Source organism: Salvelinus namaycush, chromosome 7 (genome assembly GCF_016432855.1).
Source record: "Salvelinus namaycush isolate Seneca chromosome 7, SaNama_1.0, whole genome shotgun sequence".
Taxonomy (NCBI): domain Eukaryota; kingdom Metazoa; phylum Chordata; class Actinopteri; order Salmoniformes; family Salmonidae; genus Salvelinus; species Salvelinus namaycush.
In genome coordinates this window covers 47,305,109-47,325,481 of record NC_052313.1, presented here as the reverse complement: position 1 = coordinate 47,325,481, position 20,373 = coordinate 47,305,109, and the positions used below count along the sequence as shown (strand labels likewise).

The 20,373-nt window shown below is 42.2% G+C and overlaps 1 protein-coding gene across 1 annotated transcript in view; it reads left to right on the top strand.

The window, feature by feature from the left end:
* Positions 1-20,373, top strand: part of LOC120050754 (potassium voltage-gated channel subfamily H member 7-like) — a 97,759-nt gene that overhangs the window by 21,573 nt on the left and 55,813 nt on the right. Inside the window, exon 3 of the mRNA XM_038997312.1 lies at positions 3,857-4,012. Within this exon, the coding sequence (XP_038853240.1) occupies positions 3,857-4,012 (156 nt within the window). The remainder of the gene's footprint in view (positions 1-3,856; positions 4,013-20,373) is intronic.

The window sequence follows — 20,373 nt, the reverse complement described above, 5'->3', positions numbered from 1 at the left end:
AGACAGACAGACAGACAGACAGACAGACAGACAGACAGACAGATAGACAGATAGATAGATAGATAGATAGATAGATAGATAGATAGATAGATAGATAGATAGATAGATAGATAGATAGATAGATAGATAGATAGATAGATAGATAGATAGATAGATAGATAGATAGATAGATAGATAGATAGATAGATAGATAGATGCATTTGTACCTCGTGATTGATATGGGATTTCTGCAGTGCTACATATGGGATTGCTCCATTCATGACTCCTTCGTGATAATAACTCTCATTTGAATAATTTGAATTTGAGAGAGATTGATTCAACCCACACACTCAGACACACACAGAAGCACTCCCACATGCAAAGGCAGACATGCAAATCTAGTGTCACCAAGGTCAGTCCAGATTACACGATGTAATGTTTATAAAGCACCATCATTATCATCACACACAACTCCACCATCTCTCCACCCTCACAACACAAACACCCCAGCCTCCACATATATCCCAGCCTCCATAACACCCCAGCTTCCATACACACCCCAGCCTCCACACCCATCCCAGCTTCCACACACACCCCAGCTTCCATACACACCCCAGCCTCCACACCCATCCCAGCCTCCACACACACCCCAGCCTCCACACCCACCCCAGGCTCCACACACACCCCAGCCTCCATAACACCCCATCCTCCACACACACCCCAGCCTCCATAACACCCCAGCCTCCACACACACCCCAGCCTCCACACACACCCCAGCTCCACACACACCCCAGCCTCTATACACACCCCAGCCTCCATACACACCCCACCCTAAATACACACCCCAGCCTCCATACACACCACAGCCTAAATACACACCCCAGCCTCCATAAACACCACAGCCTCCATACACACCCCAGCCTCCATACACACCACAGCCTCCATACACACCCCAGCTTCCATACACACCCCAGCCTCCATACACACCACAGCCTAAATACACACCCCAGCCTCCATACACACCCCACCCTAAATACACACCCCAGCCTCCATACACACCCCAGCCTCCACACACACCCCAGCTCCACACACACCCCAGCCTCTATACACACCCCAGCCTCCATACACACCACAGCCTAAATACACACACCAGCCTCCATAAACACCACAGCCTCCATACACACCACAGCCTCCATACACACCCCAGCTTCCATACACACCCCAGCATCCATACACACCACAGCCTAAATACACACACCAGCCTCCATAAACACCACAGCCTCCATACACACCACAGCCTCCATACACACCTCAGCTTCCATACACACCCCAGCCTCCATACACACCACAGTCTCCATACACACCACAGCCTAAATACACACCCCAGCCTCCATAAACACCTCAGCTTCCATACACACCACAGCCCAAATACACACCCCAGCCTCCATACACACCCCAGCCTCCATACACACCACAGCCTCCATACACACCACAGCCTAAATACACACCCCAGCCTCCATACACACCCCAGCCTCCATACACACCTCAGCTTCCATATACACCCCAGCCTCCATACACACCCCAGCCTCCATACACACCTCAGCTTCCATACACGCCCCAGCCTCCATACACAGCCCTGCACAACCATAACACGTCATTCTACTTCCTACAACATAGTAATTGCTGAATAATTGATGTTGATAGATTCAGACAGATACATTTTGTCATGCGCACACACACACACACACACACACACACACACACACACACACACACACACACACACACACACACACACACACACACACACACACACACACACACACACACACACACACACACACACTGAGGTATACACACAGGTTTACATTGACAGAGCTGAAGAGCGCTGTGCAGAGTGGAGGTGTGGGGGGTAGCTAGAAGGATAGGGTAAAGGGTTGTAGGCTATAGTAGTAGTAGGGGGTTGCTGTTGTGGTGGTGGATTAGCAATTTATTTAACTGTGAAATTCAACTGTTTGGCGAAGAATTCAGTCTCTAAGAACCCAGCTCTTAAGTCTTGGATTTTGCTCTGTATCTTTCTAATATTGTAGGGGTTTACCAGACTGGTTTGTCCCTCTGGATTCATTTATACTGTACAAACGCTACCCGCCGATATAACACAAGGGCTGTGTCGTAAATCCTTCCCTTAAGCTTAAATTGCTAAATGCTTCTCTTGCTTTCTGTCCCCCTGCTCCAGTGGGTTATTCTAATGTGGATATAGTGCAGCCCTGCATGTGTTTCCGCTTTAATTTATGGCTCTGTCCAATATTGCTGGCACTGATATATTATTAGGGCCTAGAGAATTCTGGGGCCCCAAATAGAATCATGAAGCCCCAGTGAGGGGAGAACAATTGGATGGTTGGTTGGTCGCTGGTGTTGTTGTTGTTGTTTGGTGATACAGACAGGAGGGCACAGGGACTGTGGCGATGTGTGTGTGCGGGTGTTTCTTGGTAGTGTGTGCGTGTATGTGTGTGCTTGCTTGTTTGTGTGTGTGTGTGTGTGTGTGTGTGTGTGTGTGTGTGTGTGTGTGTGTGTGTGTGTGTGTGTGTGTGTGTGTGTGTGTGTGTGTGTGTGTGTGTGTGTGTGTGTGTGTTTGTTGGTGTTGTGTGTGTGTTTGTTTTGTAGCTCAGTTGGTAGAGCATGGCGCTTGGGTTCGATTCCCATGGGGGACCAGTACGTAAAGAGTATTAAAACGTATGCACTCACTACTGTAAGTCGCTCTGAGTGTCTGCTGAAATGTAAATGTGTGTGTTTCCTGGTGGTAATGTGTGTTGTTCATGGTGTAAAACTGGCAGGGCTGGTTGTCTCGTGGGACCATGCTGAGCTATTAATAGGCTGGCGGTGACAGCAGGACTTTGATCTGCATGCGCTTGAGAGAGAAGCACTTTAAGAGAAGAGATGCCATGTGATCTATATATAAAACATAAGCCTGTGACAGAGGCCATCACAGTAATGACAGAGATTCACCTCCATTGTAGGCAGAGGATACGTTAAACATCATCTATTTGTCTTCACTCTCATCTCTCAGTGTCCCTCATTCATTTTGACACAGTGACCAATGCAAGCGTACAAGTCCTGCATGGCTTATCATTTGCAATGCACATTCAGGGTTTTCAGTGTGCTTGAAATACACCTGTGGGACTATTTTAGTGTTGTTGTCCGCTATTTCAATCTCAATATAACACAGAGTGTTTGAAGTGCATCGTTTTCCTTTTTCATACGGGATGCGCCGGCCATACCCTGCCCACTGGGCTTCGATCACAAACCACCGCTAACTCTGGGGGCGATGCTGCCTTGTGATGAATGTGGAACATTAACACATGTTAATTACACTTTAAGGGGTGACGTCGTCTCGTTTATTTTAGTCCCGTCGATGACTTGAATGTCATTAATGAGACAGGGATTAGGCTGATTGCAGTGAACCATAATTGGTATTAACGCAATCCATTTTGGGGGTTTTAGTTATCGCTTATCCACAGGAAGGGACTAAGAATTAGGGCGGAGGACTGAATGCATTTGACAATGAGAATCTCTTAGGATAGTACAATGTTAACAGTAAGAATGTTTTACCAGCCTCGGCATACTGCTGATAATAATGGATTGAATTCGTATAGGGCTTCTTACTAAATACCTTGAGTTTGGAAAAAAACAATGTTTCCCAAATGAGGACATTTTTCAAAAGATGTGTAGAAATATTTGAGAAGATCATACAGCAGAAACAGTTCTCCCCACCTTCCTTTATCCAAACCATCCTACTTGGGCAAAGATACCTAAATGTCAATGAGCATCAACTCTAGTGTGAAACCTGTGTCTCTTTTTCCTGTTTCCTGTCCCGTAGGCTCTGACTTCCTGTGTAACACCCACATCATCCCAGTGAAGAACGAGGAGGGCATGGTCATGATGTTCATCCTCAACTTTGACTACATCCTAGAGGAGGACAGCAGTGACTCTCTGGAGGGACTCAACCACACGTCTCCTGCCAAAGCTGAACCAAGTGAGTAACCTATCAACGCCTAGGCTTTAGCTCAGTCGGCTAAAACCCTACATTCAAATGAAACTTTACAGAAAAGGGACTGAATGTCTCTGTCACTCTACACACAGTGTAGTGGCTGTACAGTAGTAGCACAATATTATATCCTCAGTAGAACTAAACAATGGAATGGAACTTTTGTCTTTCAAGTTCCGTTAATGAGTACAGCTTCAGACAGTTTCCCCTTGGCCATTTTAAAACCAAGGTGCTGAAGCCGGTACGCGAGTATGCTAAAAGACATTGTGAAAACTAACCCTGATTCAGATGACCATCCTACCCATGCTAGATTACGGAGACGTAAGGGTGCTCTCGAACAGCTAGATGTTCTTTACCATTTGGCCATGAGATTCCCACCAATGCTCCTTACAGGACACATCACTGCACTCTATACTCTTCTGTAAACTGGTCATCTTTGTTTACCTGTCGCAAGACCCACTGGTTGATGCTTATTTATAAAACCCTCTTAGGCCTCACTCCCCCCTATCTGAGATATCTACTGCAGCCCTCATTCTCCACATACAACACCGTTCTGCCAGTCACATTAGGTTAAAAGTCCCCAAAGCACACACATCCCTGGGTCTCTTGTTTTTTCAGTTCGCTGCAGCTAGCGACTGGAACGAGCTGCAACAAACTCTCAAACTGGATAGTTTTATCTAAATTTCTTCATTCAAACACTCAATCATGGACACTCTTACTGACAGTTGTGGCTGCTTTGTGTGATGTATTGTTATCTCTACCTTCTTGCCCTTGTGCTGTTGTCTGTGCCCAATAATGTTTGTACCATGTTGTGTACTGCTACCATGTTGTTCTGCTGCCATGTTGTGTTGCTACCATGTTGTTGTCATGTTGTGTTGCGACCATGCTGTGTTGTTGTCTTAGGTCTCTCTTTATGTAGTGTTGTGTTGTCTCTCTTGTCGTGATGTGTGTTTTGTCCTATATACAGTTGAAGTCGGGGTGAATTTTGGTGATTTTGGCCCATTCCTCCTGACAGAGCTGGTGTAACTGAGTCAGGTTTGTAGGCCTCCTTGCTCGCACACGCTTTTTCAGTTCTGCCCACAAATTTTCTATGGGATTGAGGTCAGGGCTTTGTGATGGCCACTCCAATACCTTGACTTTGTTGTCCTTAAGCCATTTTGCCACAACTTTGGAAGTATGCTTGGGGTCATTGTCCATTTGGAAGACCCATTTGCGACCAAGCTTTATCTTCCTGACTGATGTCTTGAGATGTTCCTTCAATATATCCACATAATTGTCCTGCCTCATGATGCCATTTATTTTGTGAAGTGCACCAGTCCCTCCTGCAGCAAAGCACCCCCACAACATGATGCAGCCACCCCCGTGCTTCACGGTTGGTATGGTGTTCTTTGGCTTGAAAGTCTCCCCCTTTTTCTTCTAAACATAACGATAGCCATTATGGCCAAACAGTTCTATTTTTGTTTCATCAGACCAGAGGACATTTCTCCAAAAAGTACGATCTTTGTCCCCATGTGCAGTTGCAAACTGTAGTCTGGCTTTTTTATGGCGGTTTTGAAGCAGTGGCTTCTTCCTTGCTGAGCAGCTTTTCAGGTTATGTCGATATAGGACAAATTTTAATGTGGATATAGATACTTTTGTACCTGTTTCCTCCAGCATCTTCACGGTCCTTTGCTGTTGTTGTGGGATTGATTTGAACTTTTCGCACCAAAGTGCGTTCATCTCTAGGAGACAGAACGCGTCTCCTTCCTGAGCGGTATGACGGCTGCGTGGTCCCATGATGTTTATACTTGCGTACTATTGTTTGTACAGATGAACGTGGTACCTTCAGGCGTTTGGAAATAGCTCCCAAGGATGAACCAGACTTGTGGAGGTCTACAATTTTTTTTCTTAGGTCTTGGCTGATTTCTTTTGATTTCCCCATGATGTCAAGCAAAGAGGCACTGAGTTTGAAGGTAGGCCTTGAAATACATCCACAGGTAGACCTCCAATTGACTCACATGATGTCAATTAGCCTATCAGAAGCTTCTAAAGCCATAACATCATTTTCTGGAATTTTCCAAGCTGTTTAAAGGCACTTCGTGTATGTAAACTTCTGACCCACTGGAGTTGTGATACAGTGAATTATAAGTGAAATAATCTGTCTGTAAACAATTGTTGGAAAAATTACTTGCTTCATGCACAAAGTAGATGTCCTAACCGACTGCCATAACTATAGTTTGTTAACAAGAAATTTGTGGAGTGGTTGAAAAACGAGTTTTTATGACTCCAACCTAAGTGTATGTAAACTTCCGACTTCAACTGTATATATATATATTTTTTGTATCCCAGCCCGCGTCCCCGCAGGCGGCCTTTTGCATTTTGGTAGGCCGTCATTGTAAATAAGAATTTGTTCTTAACTGACTTGCTTAGTTAAATAAAGGTTAAATAAATACAAATAAAAATAAAAAGTGTTGGCAATGTTATGACATGGAGAATTCCCTTTGGTTGTGGGGATATCTTGGCATGTGTAATACTGTTACACTCAAACCACACCGGCTACGTTGTGCACGTGAGCATTGCAAAAGAAATGTGCACATGCAGGTTATTCATCATTTCACCCACACCACGTAAACGAGCGTCTGCGTGGCCAAGAGCTAAAAAACAACTTGGATCTATTTGAGATGCTCTGCGTGCTGCAAGTCCGTTCCTCATTGGATATTAGGAAGATACAAACCCACGTGGGTGCTCGAAAGACAAACACGGAGAGATGAATAGACTAACTAACTACCTTTCCCTTTGTATCTATGGATTAATCGTTGGAGTTGAGAGACACACGATTCTTTATGTCTCTGGGTCAAAACTCTTCAAAGAACCAGCTAATTAGAAGACCATATGCTTGTCAGGTAAAATAACAACCCAATGTTCATCTCCCATGACAAATTAGCTAGCAATAGCAACTAGCTAAAGGTCTTGACATGGCGCCAATTGAATATAGTCGGTTCATAGTTGGTTTTGATATTTTAACCTGCGTGTCGTGATCGCGTCTGGTGTAGATTGACAAAATCAAATGTCCGGTGAGGTTTGTATGAAAGACACTTGGCCTTTGTTTTCTGTCATTCCCAGATGAATGTGTGTGTGTGTGTGTGTGTGTGTGTGTGTGTGTGTGTGTGTGTGTGTGTGTGTGTGTGTGTGTGTGTGTGTGTGTGTGTGTGTGTGTGTGCGTGTGCGTGTGTGTGTTTGCGCTTGCGCTTGCGTGTATCTATTATCGGTTTTGCGTAGTGGCATTCAGTTGAGCAGACACTTTTTTAGGATTTCCACACATGGGGAATTTGTTTTATCAGCGTTTTATAAACGCATTTTATGCAATTCTACATAATTTACATGATAGAAGATATTAGCAGAATACTTTCTTTCTCACACACGTCACTATTCAGGTAGGATGCAATTTTGGAACTTTACTTATTTTTTCATATTTATAATTATTTGTTTATCATTATTATTATTTTACATCATTGTCATTATTGTAGGCCTATCTATTCATCTTAACCAGTTCTTTAAATATGCAAAATGTGTTTTGTTTCATTCTGTTGAGACATTTTCATTGGCTAAATTAAGTTCGATCTGTCTTTTTAAATGTGTGCTCCGTATTTAGTTTATGATAGGCTATAAATAAGCCTTTTTAAAAATAAATATCATTGGTCTATTGCTTTCATTTGTTGGTTACGGTAGGCACTAGGTTTTTTTGTAAATGCTGCAATATAGCCTGTTCAACAACTTTTGTGGTTTAAACCAGTTCATAAGGTTTTTGGTTCATTCCGTTGAGCCATTTTCTTTGGCCAAATGAAGTTCCAACTGTATGATGTGCTTCCCGCGATATAATATCCTGCTCATATTATCCCTATAAACGATGGCCCGAATTACTGTACTTTTGATATCACCCTAATAAAGTTTAGAAACATTTGTGAAGGTTTGGTGTGGTGTGGCTATTAGCTTAATATACTGCAGGCCTAAGATATGAAGGCAGTGCCTACCGGCTCTGCAACTGACTCTGACAGTTGAACGTGAGGTTAGGAAGAATATTTTAGGCCTACCAAAATTACTCTTATAATCAAACAATATAATGCTTATCTTTATAATAAAACAAAACGAATTAGCCTTCTACTGTATGCCTATATCTGTTTAGCAGATACAGTAGCCTATCTGACAAGCATAAAGAATTGCATCTCTCTCTCTCTCTCTCTCTCTCTCTCTCTCTCTCTCTCTCTCTCTCTCTCTCTCTCTCTCTCTCTCTCTCTCTCTCTCTCTCTCTCTCTCTCTCTCTCTCTCTCTCTCTCTCTCTCTCTCTCTCTCTCTCTCTCTCTCTCTCTCTCTCTCTCTCTCTCTCTCTCTCTCTCTCTCTCTCTCTCTCTCTCTCTCTCTATAGATTATCTTCCTTTATATTTATATGTGTAATATTCATATCAAACAGTGGACACCTAATCCAATAGGCCTATGCATTCGATGCCCTGATGCATTAGTCCTCAAATCTCTGACAGCTGATCCGTGAGGTGGACAATTATTGTATTTAGGAAAGTAAAAACCAATAAAAACAATAGGCTATTATGTTTTGCATGTGCTACACATCTTGTTTTTGTAATATGTTATAGGCAGTTTTTAGGAACATGTAAATGCAGCTCATTTTACCAATATCCCTTGTTTATTGATGGTGCTGGCTGAGTGAGTGGACGCCCTAATCGGTTACGCACCCAATGCAAATGATTGACCAGTAAATATATCAAATGTCCAATAAGTTCAAATCTTCCCAGTCACTTATCCGGCGGCCGATTTTCCTAACGGAAACCCTGATATACAGTGCCTTCGGAAAGTATTCAGACACCTTGACTTTTTCCACATTTTGTAAGGTTACAGCCTTATTCTAAAAACAAATGAATGCTAATTTATTAAAAATAAAAAACTGAAATATCACATTTACATAAGTATTCAGACCCTTTACTCAGTACTTTGTTGAAGCACCTTTGGCAGTGATAACAGCCTCAAGTCTTCTTGGGTATGATGCTACAAGCTTGGCACACCTGTATTTGGGGAGTTTCTCCCATTCTTCTCTGCAGATCCTCTCGAGCTCTGTCAGGTTGGATGGGGAGCGTTGCTACCCAGCTATTTCCTGGTCTCTCCAGAGATGTTAGATTGGGTTCAATTCCGGGCTTAGGCTGGGCCATTCAAGGACATTCAGAGACTTGTCCCGAAGCCACTCCTGCGTTGTCTTGGTTGTGTGCTTATGGTCATTGTCCTGTTGGAAGGTGAAACTTTGTCCCAGTCTGAGGTCCTGAGGACTCTGGAGCATTAAGGCTCTCTCTGTACTTTGCTCTGTTCATCTTTGCCTCGATCCTGACTAGTCTCCCAGTCCCTGCTGCTGAAAAACATCCCCACAGCATATGATGCTGCCACCACCACCATTCTTCACCGTAGGGATGGTGCTAAGTTTCCTCCATATGTAAAGCTTGTCATTCAGGCCAAAGAGTTCAATCTTGGTTTCATCAGACCAGAGAATTGTGTTTCTCATGGTATGAGAGTCTTTAGGTGCCTTTTGGCAAACTCCAAGCGAGCTGTCATGAGCCTTTTACTGAGGAGTGGCTTCCATCTGGCCACTCTACCGTAAAGGCCTAATTGGTGGAGTGCTGCAGAGATGGTTGTCCTTATGGAAGGTTATATCATCTGAACAGAGGAACTCTGGAGCTCTGTCAGAGTGACCATCGGGTTCTTGGTGAACCTGATTGGTCAGTTTGTAGGCCAGCTCTAGGAAGAGTCTTGGTGGTTCCAAACTTCTTCCATTTAAGAATGATGGAGGCCACTGTGTTCTTGGGGACCTTCAATGCTGACATTTTTTGGTACCCTTCCCCAGATCTGTGCCTGGACACAATGCTGTCTTGGAGCTCTACGAACAATTTCTTAGACCTCATGGCTTGGTTTTTGCTCTGACATGCACTGTCAACTGTGGGACCTTATATAGACAGGTGTGTGCCTTTCCAAATAATGTCCAATCAAGTTGTAGCAACATCTCAAGGATGATCAATGGAAAGAGGATTCACCTGAGCTCAATTTTGAGTCTCGTAGAAAAGGGTTTGAATGCTTATGTAAAGGTTTCTGTTTTTTATATTTAATACATTTGCTAAAATTTCTAAAAACCTGTTTTTGCTTTGTCATTATGGGGTATTGTGTGTAGATTTCTGAGGATTTTTTTTGTTTAATCCATTTTAGAATAAGACTGTAATGTAACAACATTTGGAAAAAGTCAAGGGGTCTGAATACTTTCCAAAGGTACTGTATTGTATATATTTATAGTATAGGCTACAAAATAAACTTTCCAGTAACACTGACTCGTCCAATGATGAAGATTAAGCATTGGCTACTCATCTGTGATGGCCCATGTGCTCGTACCAATATCTCAGTTAAGCTACTTACAGGGCTGTTTGCTCAGAATCGCTTAAAAGTTGTTGAAAATGTTTTTTTGTTAGCTTCAGATTAGTCTTCTCTTTTCAGCAGTAGGCATTTGATTTGCAAATGGTAGGCTTGCGTTTTTTTTCTCGGGTTTGTATTTTGAAATTTGCAAAAGGCAAACTGACAGCCGCAACCAATCATAAAAATATAATCCATAGATGGCGGTTCCCATTTAAGTCAGGTCTGGCAGCGATATCTTGTGTACTCATGAGTTTAACAGTCAAGTGCCAGGATTAGAGGTTCCAAAATCCTTCAAAGGATTATATCTATGGCCACAACACAACAAGCTGTTCTTTATTTGGCGTGCGTGCAGACCAAATTTCAGCCTTCCCAGCTGTAAGTGCTTGTGATAAAACGTAATCCCCAGCTATTTTTTAGATGCTGTTGATCCTCTGTAGCTATGTTATGCTCTCTAGTATTTTGATTTATTTTATGTACAGTTGAAGTCGGAAGATTACATACACTTAGGTTGCAGTCATTAAAATTAATGTTTTAATCACTCCACAAATTTCTATAAAAACTATAGTTTGGGCAAGTCGGTTAGGATATCTACTTTGTCCATGACAGAAGTAATTTTTCCAACAATTGTTTACAGACAGACTATTTCACTTATAATTCACTGTATCATATTTCCAGTGGGTCAGACGTTTACATACACTAAGTTGACTGTGCCTTTAAACAGCTTGGAAATTTCCAGAAAATTATGTCATGGCTTTAGAAGCTTCTGATAGGCTAATTGACATCATTTGAGTCAATTGGAGGTGTACCTCCATAAAAAAAGACAGACTACAGTTTGCAACTGCACATGGGGACAAAGATCATACTTTTTTGAGAAATGTCCTCTAGTCTGATGAAACAAGAATTGAACTGTTTGGTCATAATGACCATCGTTATGTTTGGAGGAAAAAGGCTGAGGCTTGTAAGCCGAAGAACACCATCCCAACCGTGAAGCACAGGGGAGGCAGCATCATGTTGTGGGGGTGCTTGGCTGCAGGAGGGACTGGTGCACTTCACAAAATAGATGGCATTATGAGGCAGGAAAATTATGTGGATATATTGAAGCAACATCTCAAGACATCAGTCAGGAAGTTAAAGCTTGGTCGCAAATGGGTCTTCCAAATGGACAATGACCCCAAGCATACTTCCAAAGTTGTGGCAAAATGGCTTAAGGACAACAAAGTCAAGGTATTGGAGTGGCCATCACAAAGCCCTGACATCAAAACTATAGAAAATTTGTGGTCAGAACTGAAATAGCGTGTGCGTACAAGGATGCCTACAAACCTGACTCAGTTACACCAGCTCTGTCAGGAGGAATGGGACAAAATTCACCCAACTTATTGTGGGAAGCTTATGGAAGTCTACCCGAAATGTTTGACCCAAGTTAAACAATTTAAAGGCAATGCTACCAAATACTAATTGAGTGTATGTAAACTTCTGACCAACTGGGAATGTGATGAAAGAAATAAAAGCTGAAATAAATCATTCTCTCAACTATTATTCTGACATTTCACATTCTTAAAATAAAGTGGTGATCCTAACTGACCTAAGACAGGGAATTTTACTTGGATTAAATGTCAAGAATTGTGAAAAACTGAGTTTAAATGTATTTGGCTAAGGTGTATGTAAACTTCCGACTTCAACTGTATGTTGGTTCAGACAGGAGAAATATAATTTTGTCTAAAAAATATTTTTATAGCGGCTATGCTTATAAGGGTCTGACTCCCAGTTCCTCAAAAGCTCCTCTGCCGAAAGTGTGGGGCAGGCGGTCCCATAATTGAATGGGGCATGAATAAAAAACGATTCAGGCCTATCCGAATTTCTAAACAGCCTGGCAGTGTGAATTCTGCTGTCAGACTGATTAATTTACAAGTTGGAGTCTTGCTCTGCTCAACTACCTTGGCTCTCTCCTTCTCTCAAAGCCTCTTTTAAACTGGTACAGGGAAATGATCGTTTCGCACTTTGGCGATTTAGGTTGGAACATTTAGCCCTTGTACATTTCAGGACATCATTTTTTCCTCATTCTTCCAGAGGAATTGTTCCTGTTCCTCTGTTAGCAGATAGATGATGGTCATGACTCATAGCGGTCCCTGCATAATTAAAGACCACAATTAGACCTGGTCCAATACAAAATTCTGCATTGCATCACCCTCTGTGGGGTCGTAAAAAAACAGATGCAATGGAAAGGGAGCCTGTGGCACGTCTTCCGCTTTTGGACGTTAAAAAAGCAACGCTCCACAATGACGGCCTACCCCGGCCAAACCCGGACGACGCTGGGCCAATTGTCCGCCACCCTATGGCACTCCTAATCACGGCCGGATGTGATTCAGCCTGGATTCAAACCAGGGACTGTAGTGACACCTCTTGGGCTGAGATGCAGTGCCTTAGACCGCTACACCACTCGGGAGCAGTTCTACTAACAGTTCTAATAACCGTTTTCATCTGAAGAACCCTTCTTGGAAGATGAGGGTTCTTTGTAAGGCAAAGGGTTCTACCAAGAACCTTTTTCATACTAAAAACCAATTTTGGAAGAAAGAGTTATTTGATGATTATTTGAAGTGCAAAAAGGTTTCTACATAAAAAACCCGTCTGAATCTGAATAAGCTTTTTCATTGTAATATATGTTTCTTTATTTCTGCGCATGAGTGTTTACCTCAGCGTTTACACTTTAACATCAGGAGTTTGAGTAATCTTATACGTTTAAAAAGATAGGTCTGAGAATGTTTTGAACTGTACCAAAAATGGGAATATTTGTGCACGTATCTGGTATTCCCTTAATCATTTTACATATACGGTACTGACATAGTTGATATCTTTTCCATGACTTTTGTCTTTCAAATTAGTATTTTCTGTGATTTTACTGAGCCGAGAGTAGGAGAATAGAAGGGAGTGTGAGTGAACCAGCAGTGTATTGTATGGTACAGCAAATTGGCCAGTTTTACCAAGTGTAGATTTTTCAGTGTAACATTTATGGTGTTGATTCAGGAGTTAAATTAACTTAACACTCAGTGGTGTGAAATAATGAATGTTAATAACCAGAGTTGAGTGTGATTAGTTATGTGAATTTTACTCCGTGTAGAGCAAAGAACTCAAAACAACACCCACCATTAGCATATTTCCCAGCATGCTCTATTACAGGTTAATTTTCAGAATTGTTTGTTTAAATATCTGTGATTTTGCACGTACATTGAATGGTTGATTCATCTTATGCTACACAAAGATCAACAACATACAGTATATTTTTCTAAACGAATCCAATCAGTTTGTAGTTGGATTTATTGCACCTGTTACTGAGATGTTTGTTCCGGTTTTGATGATTTCGAAGTCTCATCAATCAATCTAGCCTACCCTTGCAGTCATTCTGAATGCATGTTGTTGGTGATTTGTTGGATATCCTCACTCTGACTGGATTCCAATAAGAATTACATACCACCTTTCAAGCCAGCGTAATGTGACTTGCAGGCCTGATGTGACCTGTAAACCAGGAGTTTCCTAACACCACTGGTTTTGATTTATCCTCCTGAGACCAGCAAAATAAAGTTTTTGGGTTGTTTATTTATTTTGGGTGTTACAAAAAAAGTATTTTTTATTGTATGTGCTATGTATTGGCCATTAGGATTCGGCTAATAATAAACATGAACAAATTTAACATTACAGTAAACAGGGACAGAAGGTAAAAAAACATAGTTAGCATGTCCTGATGTCCACCACAGAGGACATTTCTTAACAAGCTCTTATTTCGTTTTTATTTCATGTGCAAAACATTTTCCCCTAGGATATTTACCTATTAGAAATAATTTGAATATCAAACTCACAAAAATGATAATTACACAATTACACACACTTACCATCAATTTGATGGTAGCCATTTTGAAGAACCAGAAAAAAATATTATCACGGTGACACCCCCACACATGTGAAAGCCCAGAATGTCCTCTCAATGGTACAACAGGACCTAACAAAGTGGCATGTATGGCCTTAGAGATACAGACCAAAAACAAATGTCCATTAGAGAAGACAAAAATGAATTGCTGGGTCTCAGGCGGATATGTATCATCATAAATAGTTTAATTTTAAAGGCTAATAAGTCTTAAAATATACAAGTATTATTGGTAGAACTGTTCATAGAGGGTTCTAGGAAGAAACCTTCAACGATAAAATAGTTCTCGGAAGAACATTCAGATAATGAAAGTGTTCTTGGTAGAGCAATTCATAGAGGGTTCTAGGTAGAACCATATACAGAGGGTTCTATGAAGACACCACACCAAAAGGGGTTCCCCTGTGGAAGCAAGCTGAAAACCCCATACGGTTCTACGTACAACCTTTTTTCTAAGAGTGTACAAGCCATAATTGATAAATAACAGTAGACTGGTGTCCATAGTAACAACATTGTTATTGCACTGTGAGTCTGCTGAACAGGTGTGATTAGTGGGAGAAAAGGGACCTGGCTATTAGCAAAAGTATTCAGACACCTTGGATTTCTTCAAATTGTTTTGTGTTACAAAGTGGGATTAAAATTGATTTCATTTTCATTTTTCTTCAACAATACACACAAAATACTCTGTAATGTCAAAGTGGAAGAAATTGTATATATATATTTTTTTAAATGAACAAAAAATTGAATAAAATGTTATTTGTCACATGTGCCGAATACAACAGGTGTGTAGACCTCACAGTGAAACAAGCCCTTAACCAACAATGCAGTTTTAAGAAAAATAAGTATTAAGAAAGTATTTACTAAATAAATGGAGGCAAAAAGACAAAAACAAATGATTAAGAAAATAGATATAAAAGAGCAACAATAAAATAACAGTAACGAGGCTATATACAGAGGTAATTGAGGTAATATGTACATGTAGGTAGAGGTAAAGTGACTATACATAAATAATAAACAGAGAGTAGCAGCAGTGTAAAAATGGGGGGGTCAATGCAAATAGTTTGTGTAGCCATTTGATTAGCTGTTGAGGAGTCTTATGGCTTGGGGGTAGAAGGTGTTAAGATGCTTTTTTGACCTAGACTTGGCGCTCTGGTACCGCTTGCCGTGCGGTAGCAGAGAGAAGAGTCTATGACTAGGGTGGCTGGAGCCTTTGGCAATTTTTAGGGCCTTCCTCTGACACTGCCTGTTATAGAGGGCCTGGATGGCAGGAAGCTTGGCCCCAGTGATGTACTGGGCCGTGTGCATTACCCTCTGTAGCGTCCTGCGGTCGGATGCTGAGCAGTTGCCATACCAGGCAGTGATGCAACCAGTCAGGATGCTCTCGATGGTGCATCTGAGGACCCATGCCAAATCTTTACAGTCTCCTGAGGGGGAATAGGCGATGTCTTGCCCTCTACACGACTGTCTTGGTGTGTTTGGACCATGATAGTTTGTTGGTGATGTGGACACCAAGGAACTTGAAGCTCTCAACTTGCTCCACTACAGCCCCGTCGATGAGAATAGGAATGTGGGTGTGCTCGGCCCTCTTTTTCTTGTAGTCCACGATCATCTCCTTTGTCTTGGTCACGTTGAGGGAGAGGTTGTTGTTCTGGCACCACACTGCCAGGTCTCTCACCTCCTCTCTATAGGCTGTCTCATCGTTGTCAGTGATCAGGCCTACCACTGTTATGTCGTCGGCAAACTTAATGATGGTGTTCAATCAAATGTATTTATAAAGTCCTTTTTACATCAGCAGATGTCACAAATGTGTTGTTACCTACCCTCACCACCCGGGGGCGGCCCATCAGGAAGTCCAGGATCCAGCTGCAGAGGGAGGTGTTCAGTCCCAGGGTCCTTAGCTTAGTGATGAGCTTATAGGGCTCTATGGTGTTGAACACTGACCTGTAGTCAATGAATAACATTCTCACGTAGGTGTTCCTTTTTTCCAGGTGGGAAAGGGCAGTGTGGAGTGCAATCATGCGTCATCCAATGATCTGTGCGTCATCCAATGATCTGTTGGGGCGGTATGCAAATTGGAATGGGTCTAGGGTTTCTGGGATAATGGTGATGATGTGAGCCATTACCAGCCTTTCAAAGCACATGGCTACAGACGTGAGTGGTACGGGTCGGTAGTCATTTAGGCAGGTTACCTTGGTGTTCTTGGTCACAGGGACTATGGTGGTCTGCTTGAAACAGACTCGGTCAGGGACAGGTTGAAAATGTCAGTGAAGACACTTGCCAGTTGGTCAGCGCATGCTCAGAGTACACATCCTGGTAATCCACCTGGCCCTGCGGCCTTGTGAATGTTAACCTGTTTAAAGGTTTTACTCACATCGGCTGCAGAGAGCGTGATCACTCAGTCGCCGGGAACAGCTGGTGCTCTCATGCATGCTTCTGTGTTTCTTGCTTCGAAGCGCATTTAGCTCGTCTAGTAGACTTGTGTCACGGGCAGCTCGCGGCTGTGCTTCCCTTTGTAGTCTGACAAGCGTCGTAGCCGGTGTAGTAAGATTCAATCTTAGTCCTGTATGGGCGCTTTACCTGTTTGATGGTTTGTCTGGGGGCATAGCGGGATTTCTTATAAGCGTCCGGGTTAGAGTCCCGCTCCTTGAAAGCAGCAGCTCTACCCTTTCGCTCAGTGGAAACAAAATATAAGATATTATCGACGCATAAGTATTCAGCCCCTTTGTTTAGGCAAGCCTAAATTAGTTCAGGAGTAAAATTTGGCTTAATAAATTACATTAAAAGTTACATGGACTCACTCTGTGTGAAATAATAAGTGTTGAGATGATTTTGAAATGACTAACCCTTCCTCTGTCCCACATACTGTACATACATTATCTCTAAAGACCCCTCAGTCAAGTATTGCATTTCAAGACTGAGCTGCAAGACAGGAATGAAACTGCTCAGGGATGTTACCATGAGGCCATTGGCGATTTTAAAACAGATACAGAGTTCAATGGCTGTGATGGGAGAAAACTGAAGATGGATCAACATTGTAGTGACTCCACAATAATGACTTAAATGACAGAGTGAAAAGAAGAACACAAATATACAAAAGTAAAATATTTCAAAACATGCATTTTGTATGCAACAAGCCACTAAAGTAATAAAACATGGCAAACAAATACACTTTTAGGCTTAAATACAAAGCCTTATGTTTGTGGCAAATCCAACACAACACATCACGGAGTAACTCCCTCCTAATTTTCAAGCATGGTGGTGGAAGCATCATGGTATGGGTATGCTTGACATCGGCAAATACTGGGGAGTTTTTCAGGATAAAAAGAAATGGATAGGGCTAAGCATCTTTCAGCAGGACAATAACCTACAACACAAGGCCAAATCTACACTGGAGTTGCTTACCAATAAGACAGTGAATGTTCCCAAGTGGCCAAGTTACAGTTTTGACTTAAATCTGCTTGAAATAGTATGGCAAGACTTATAAAAATAGCTGTCTAGCCATGATCCTCAATATCTTGACAGAGCTTGAAGAATTTTGAAAAGAATAATAGGCAAATATTGCACAATCCAGGTGTGTAAAGCTCTTAGAGACTTACCAAATAAGACTCACAGCTGTAATCGATGCCAAAGGTGTTTCTAACATGTATGGACTCAGGGAGCTGAGTACTTATGCAATGACTATATTTTATTTATTTGTATTACTCTATAAAACATTGACATTACAGAGTATTTTGTGTAGATTGTTGGCCAAAAATATAATCCATTTTAATCCCACTTTGTAACACAATAAAATGTGAAGAAATCTAGTGGTCTGAAATCCAAGGGGCAATGTACATCCTCCAAAAGGAGAGACTGTGTGGAAATCAGAATGAGTGCACTAAGCACCTAAACTGCACGACTGCATATTCACTTTAAACCATCCATCTTCAGCAGAATCACAGCTTGAGGGAGAATATTTTTAATATTTTTGTTATGCTTTCTATTCTGCCTCAGTGATGATTGGAACCATATCTCTAGATATCCCTCTCTCTCTTTACTACATCCAAATTATTATTTCATTATAAAGTCACCATTTCACTTCAGGACTGGGGGATCCGAGTTCCATTTAATATGCAATGCAAATATTACTACTGTCTGGTATCATAGCAACGAGGGATGGTGTTTGTGCATGCACTGGCTGCTGTGCAGTGTTATCTGTGTGTGTTTGAAGAGAGAGTGCCATGCTCCCTGCGTGTACTTTTACTGCAGTGGGCTAAATCAGGGTCACAGAGTGTTTCTTGTTGGTATTAAACAAATCTACTTTGAAACAAAAGTATACACCTTCACACACATGGTTATGGGCTTCAAATCAAAACAAATTTTCTTGGTCACATACACGTGTTAAGCAGATGTTATTGCGGGTGTAGCGAAATGCTTGTGTTTCTAGCTCCATCAGTGCAGTAATATCTAACAAGTAATATCTAACAATTTCACAACAATACACACAATTCACACAAATCTAAGTAAAGGAATGGAATTAAGAATATAAAAATATTTGGACGAGCAATGTCAGAGTGGCATAGACTATGATACAGTAGAATAGAACAACATACAGTAAATACATATGAGATGAGTAAAGCAAAATATTTAAATGCTATTAAAGTGAGTAGTGTTCCATTATTATTAAAGTGGCCAGTGATTTCAAGTCTATGTATGTAGGGCAGCAACCTCTAATGTGCTAGTGATGGCTATTTAACAGTCTGATGGCCTTAAGATAGAAGCTGTTTGTCAGTCTCTCGGTCCCAGCTTCGATGCACCTGTACTGACCTCGCCATCTGGATAATAGCGAGGTGAACAGGCAGTGGCTCGGGTGGTTGTTGTCCTTGATGATCTTTTTGACCTTCCTGTGACATTGGGTGCTGTAGGTGTCTTGGAGGGCAGGTAGTTTGCCCCCGGTGATGCGTTGGGTAGACAGCACCACCCTCTGGAGAGCCGTGCGGTTGCGGGCGGTGCAGTTGCCGTACCAGGCGGTGATACAGCCCGACTTGATGTTCTCAATTGTGCATCTGCAAAAGTTTGTGAGGGTTTTAGGTGCCAAGACAAATTTCTTCAGCTGTTGCGCCTTCTTCACCACACTGTCTGTCAGTGATGTGTACGCCGAGGAACTTGAAGCTTACCACCTTCTCCACTGCGGTCCTGTCGAAGTGGATAGGGCGGTGCACCCTCAGCTGTTTCCTGAAGTCCACGATCAGCTCCTTTGTTTTGTTGACGTTGAGTGAGATGTTATTTTCCTGGCACCACACTCCCAGGGCCCTCACCTCCTCCCTGTAGGCTGTCTCGTCATTCTTGGTAATCAGGCCTACTACTGTTGTGTAGTCTGCAAACTTGACGATTGGTTTGGAGGTGTGCATGGCCAAACAGTCATGGGTGAACAGGGAGTACAGAAGGGGGCTGAGCACGCACCCTTGTGGGGCCACAGTATTGAAGATCAGCGAAGTGGAGGTGTTGTTTCCTACCTTCACCACCTGGGGGTGGCCCATCAGGAAGTCCATGACCCAGTTACACAGGGCGGGGTTCAGACCCAGGCCCTCAAGCTTAATGATGAGCTTGAAGGGTACTATGGTGTTGAATGCTGAGCTATAGTCAATGAACAGCATTCTTACATAGGTATTCCTCTTGTCCAAATGTGATAGTGCAGTGTGCAGTGCGATGGCGATTGCATCGTCTGTGGATCTATTGGGGCGGTAAGCAAATTGAAGTGGGTCTAGGGTGTCAGGTAAGGTAGAGGTGATATGATCCTTGACTAGAGTCTCAAAGCACTTCATGATGACAGAAATGAGTACTACGGGGCAATAGTCATTTAGTTCAGTTACCTTTACTTTCTTGCACCTGTACCATGTCACATATAAAGTTGAAATGTATTACATTTTGAGTTTGCATCCCAATATTACACATCACAGAAGACTGAAATATAATAAAACTGTTTGACATAGAAACACCAGATTTTTGGCAAGTTTAAAAA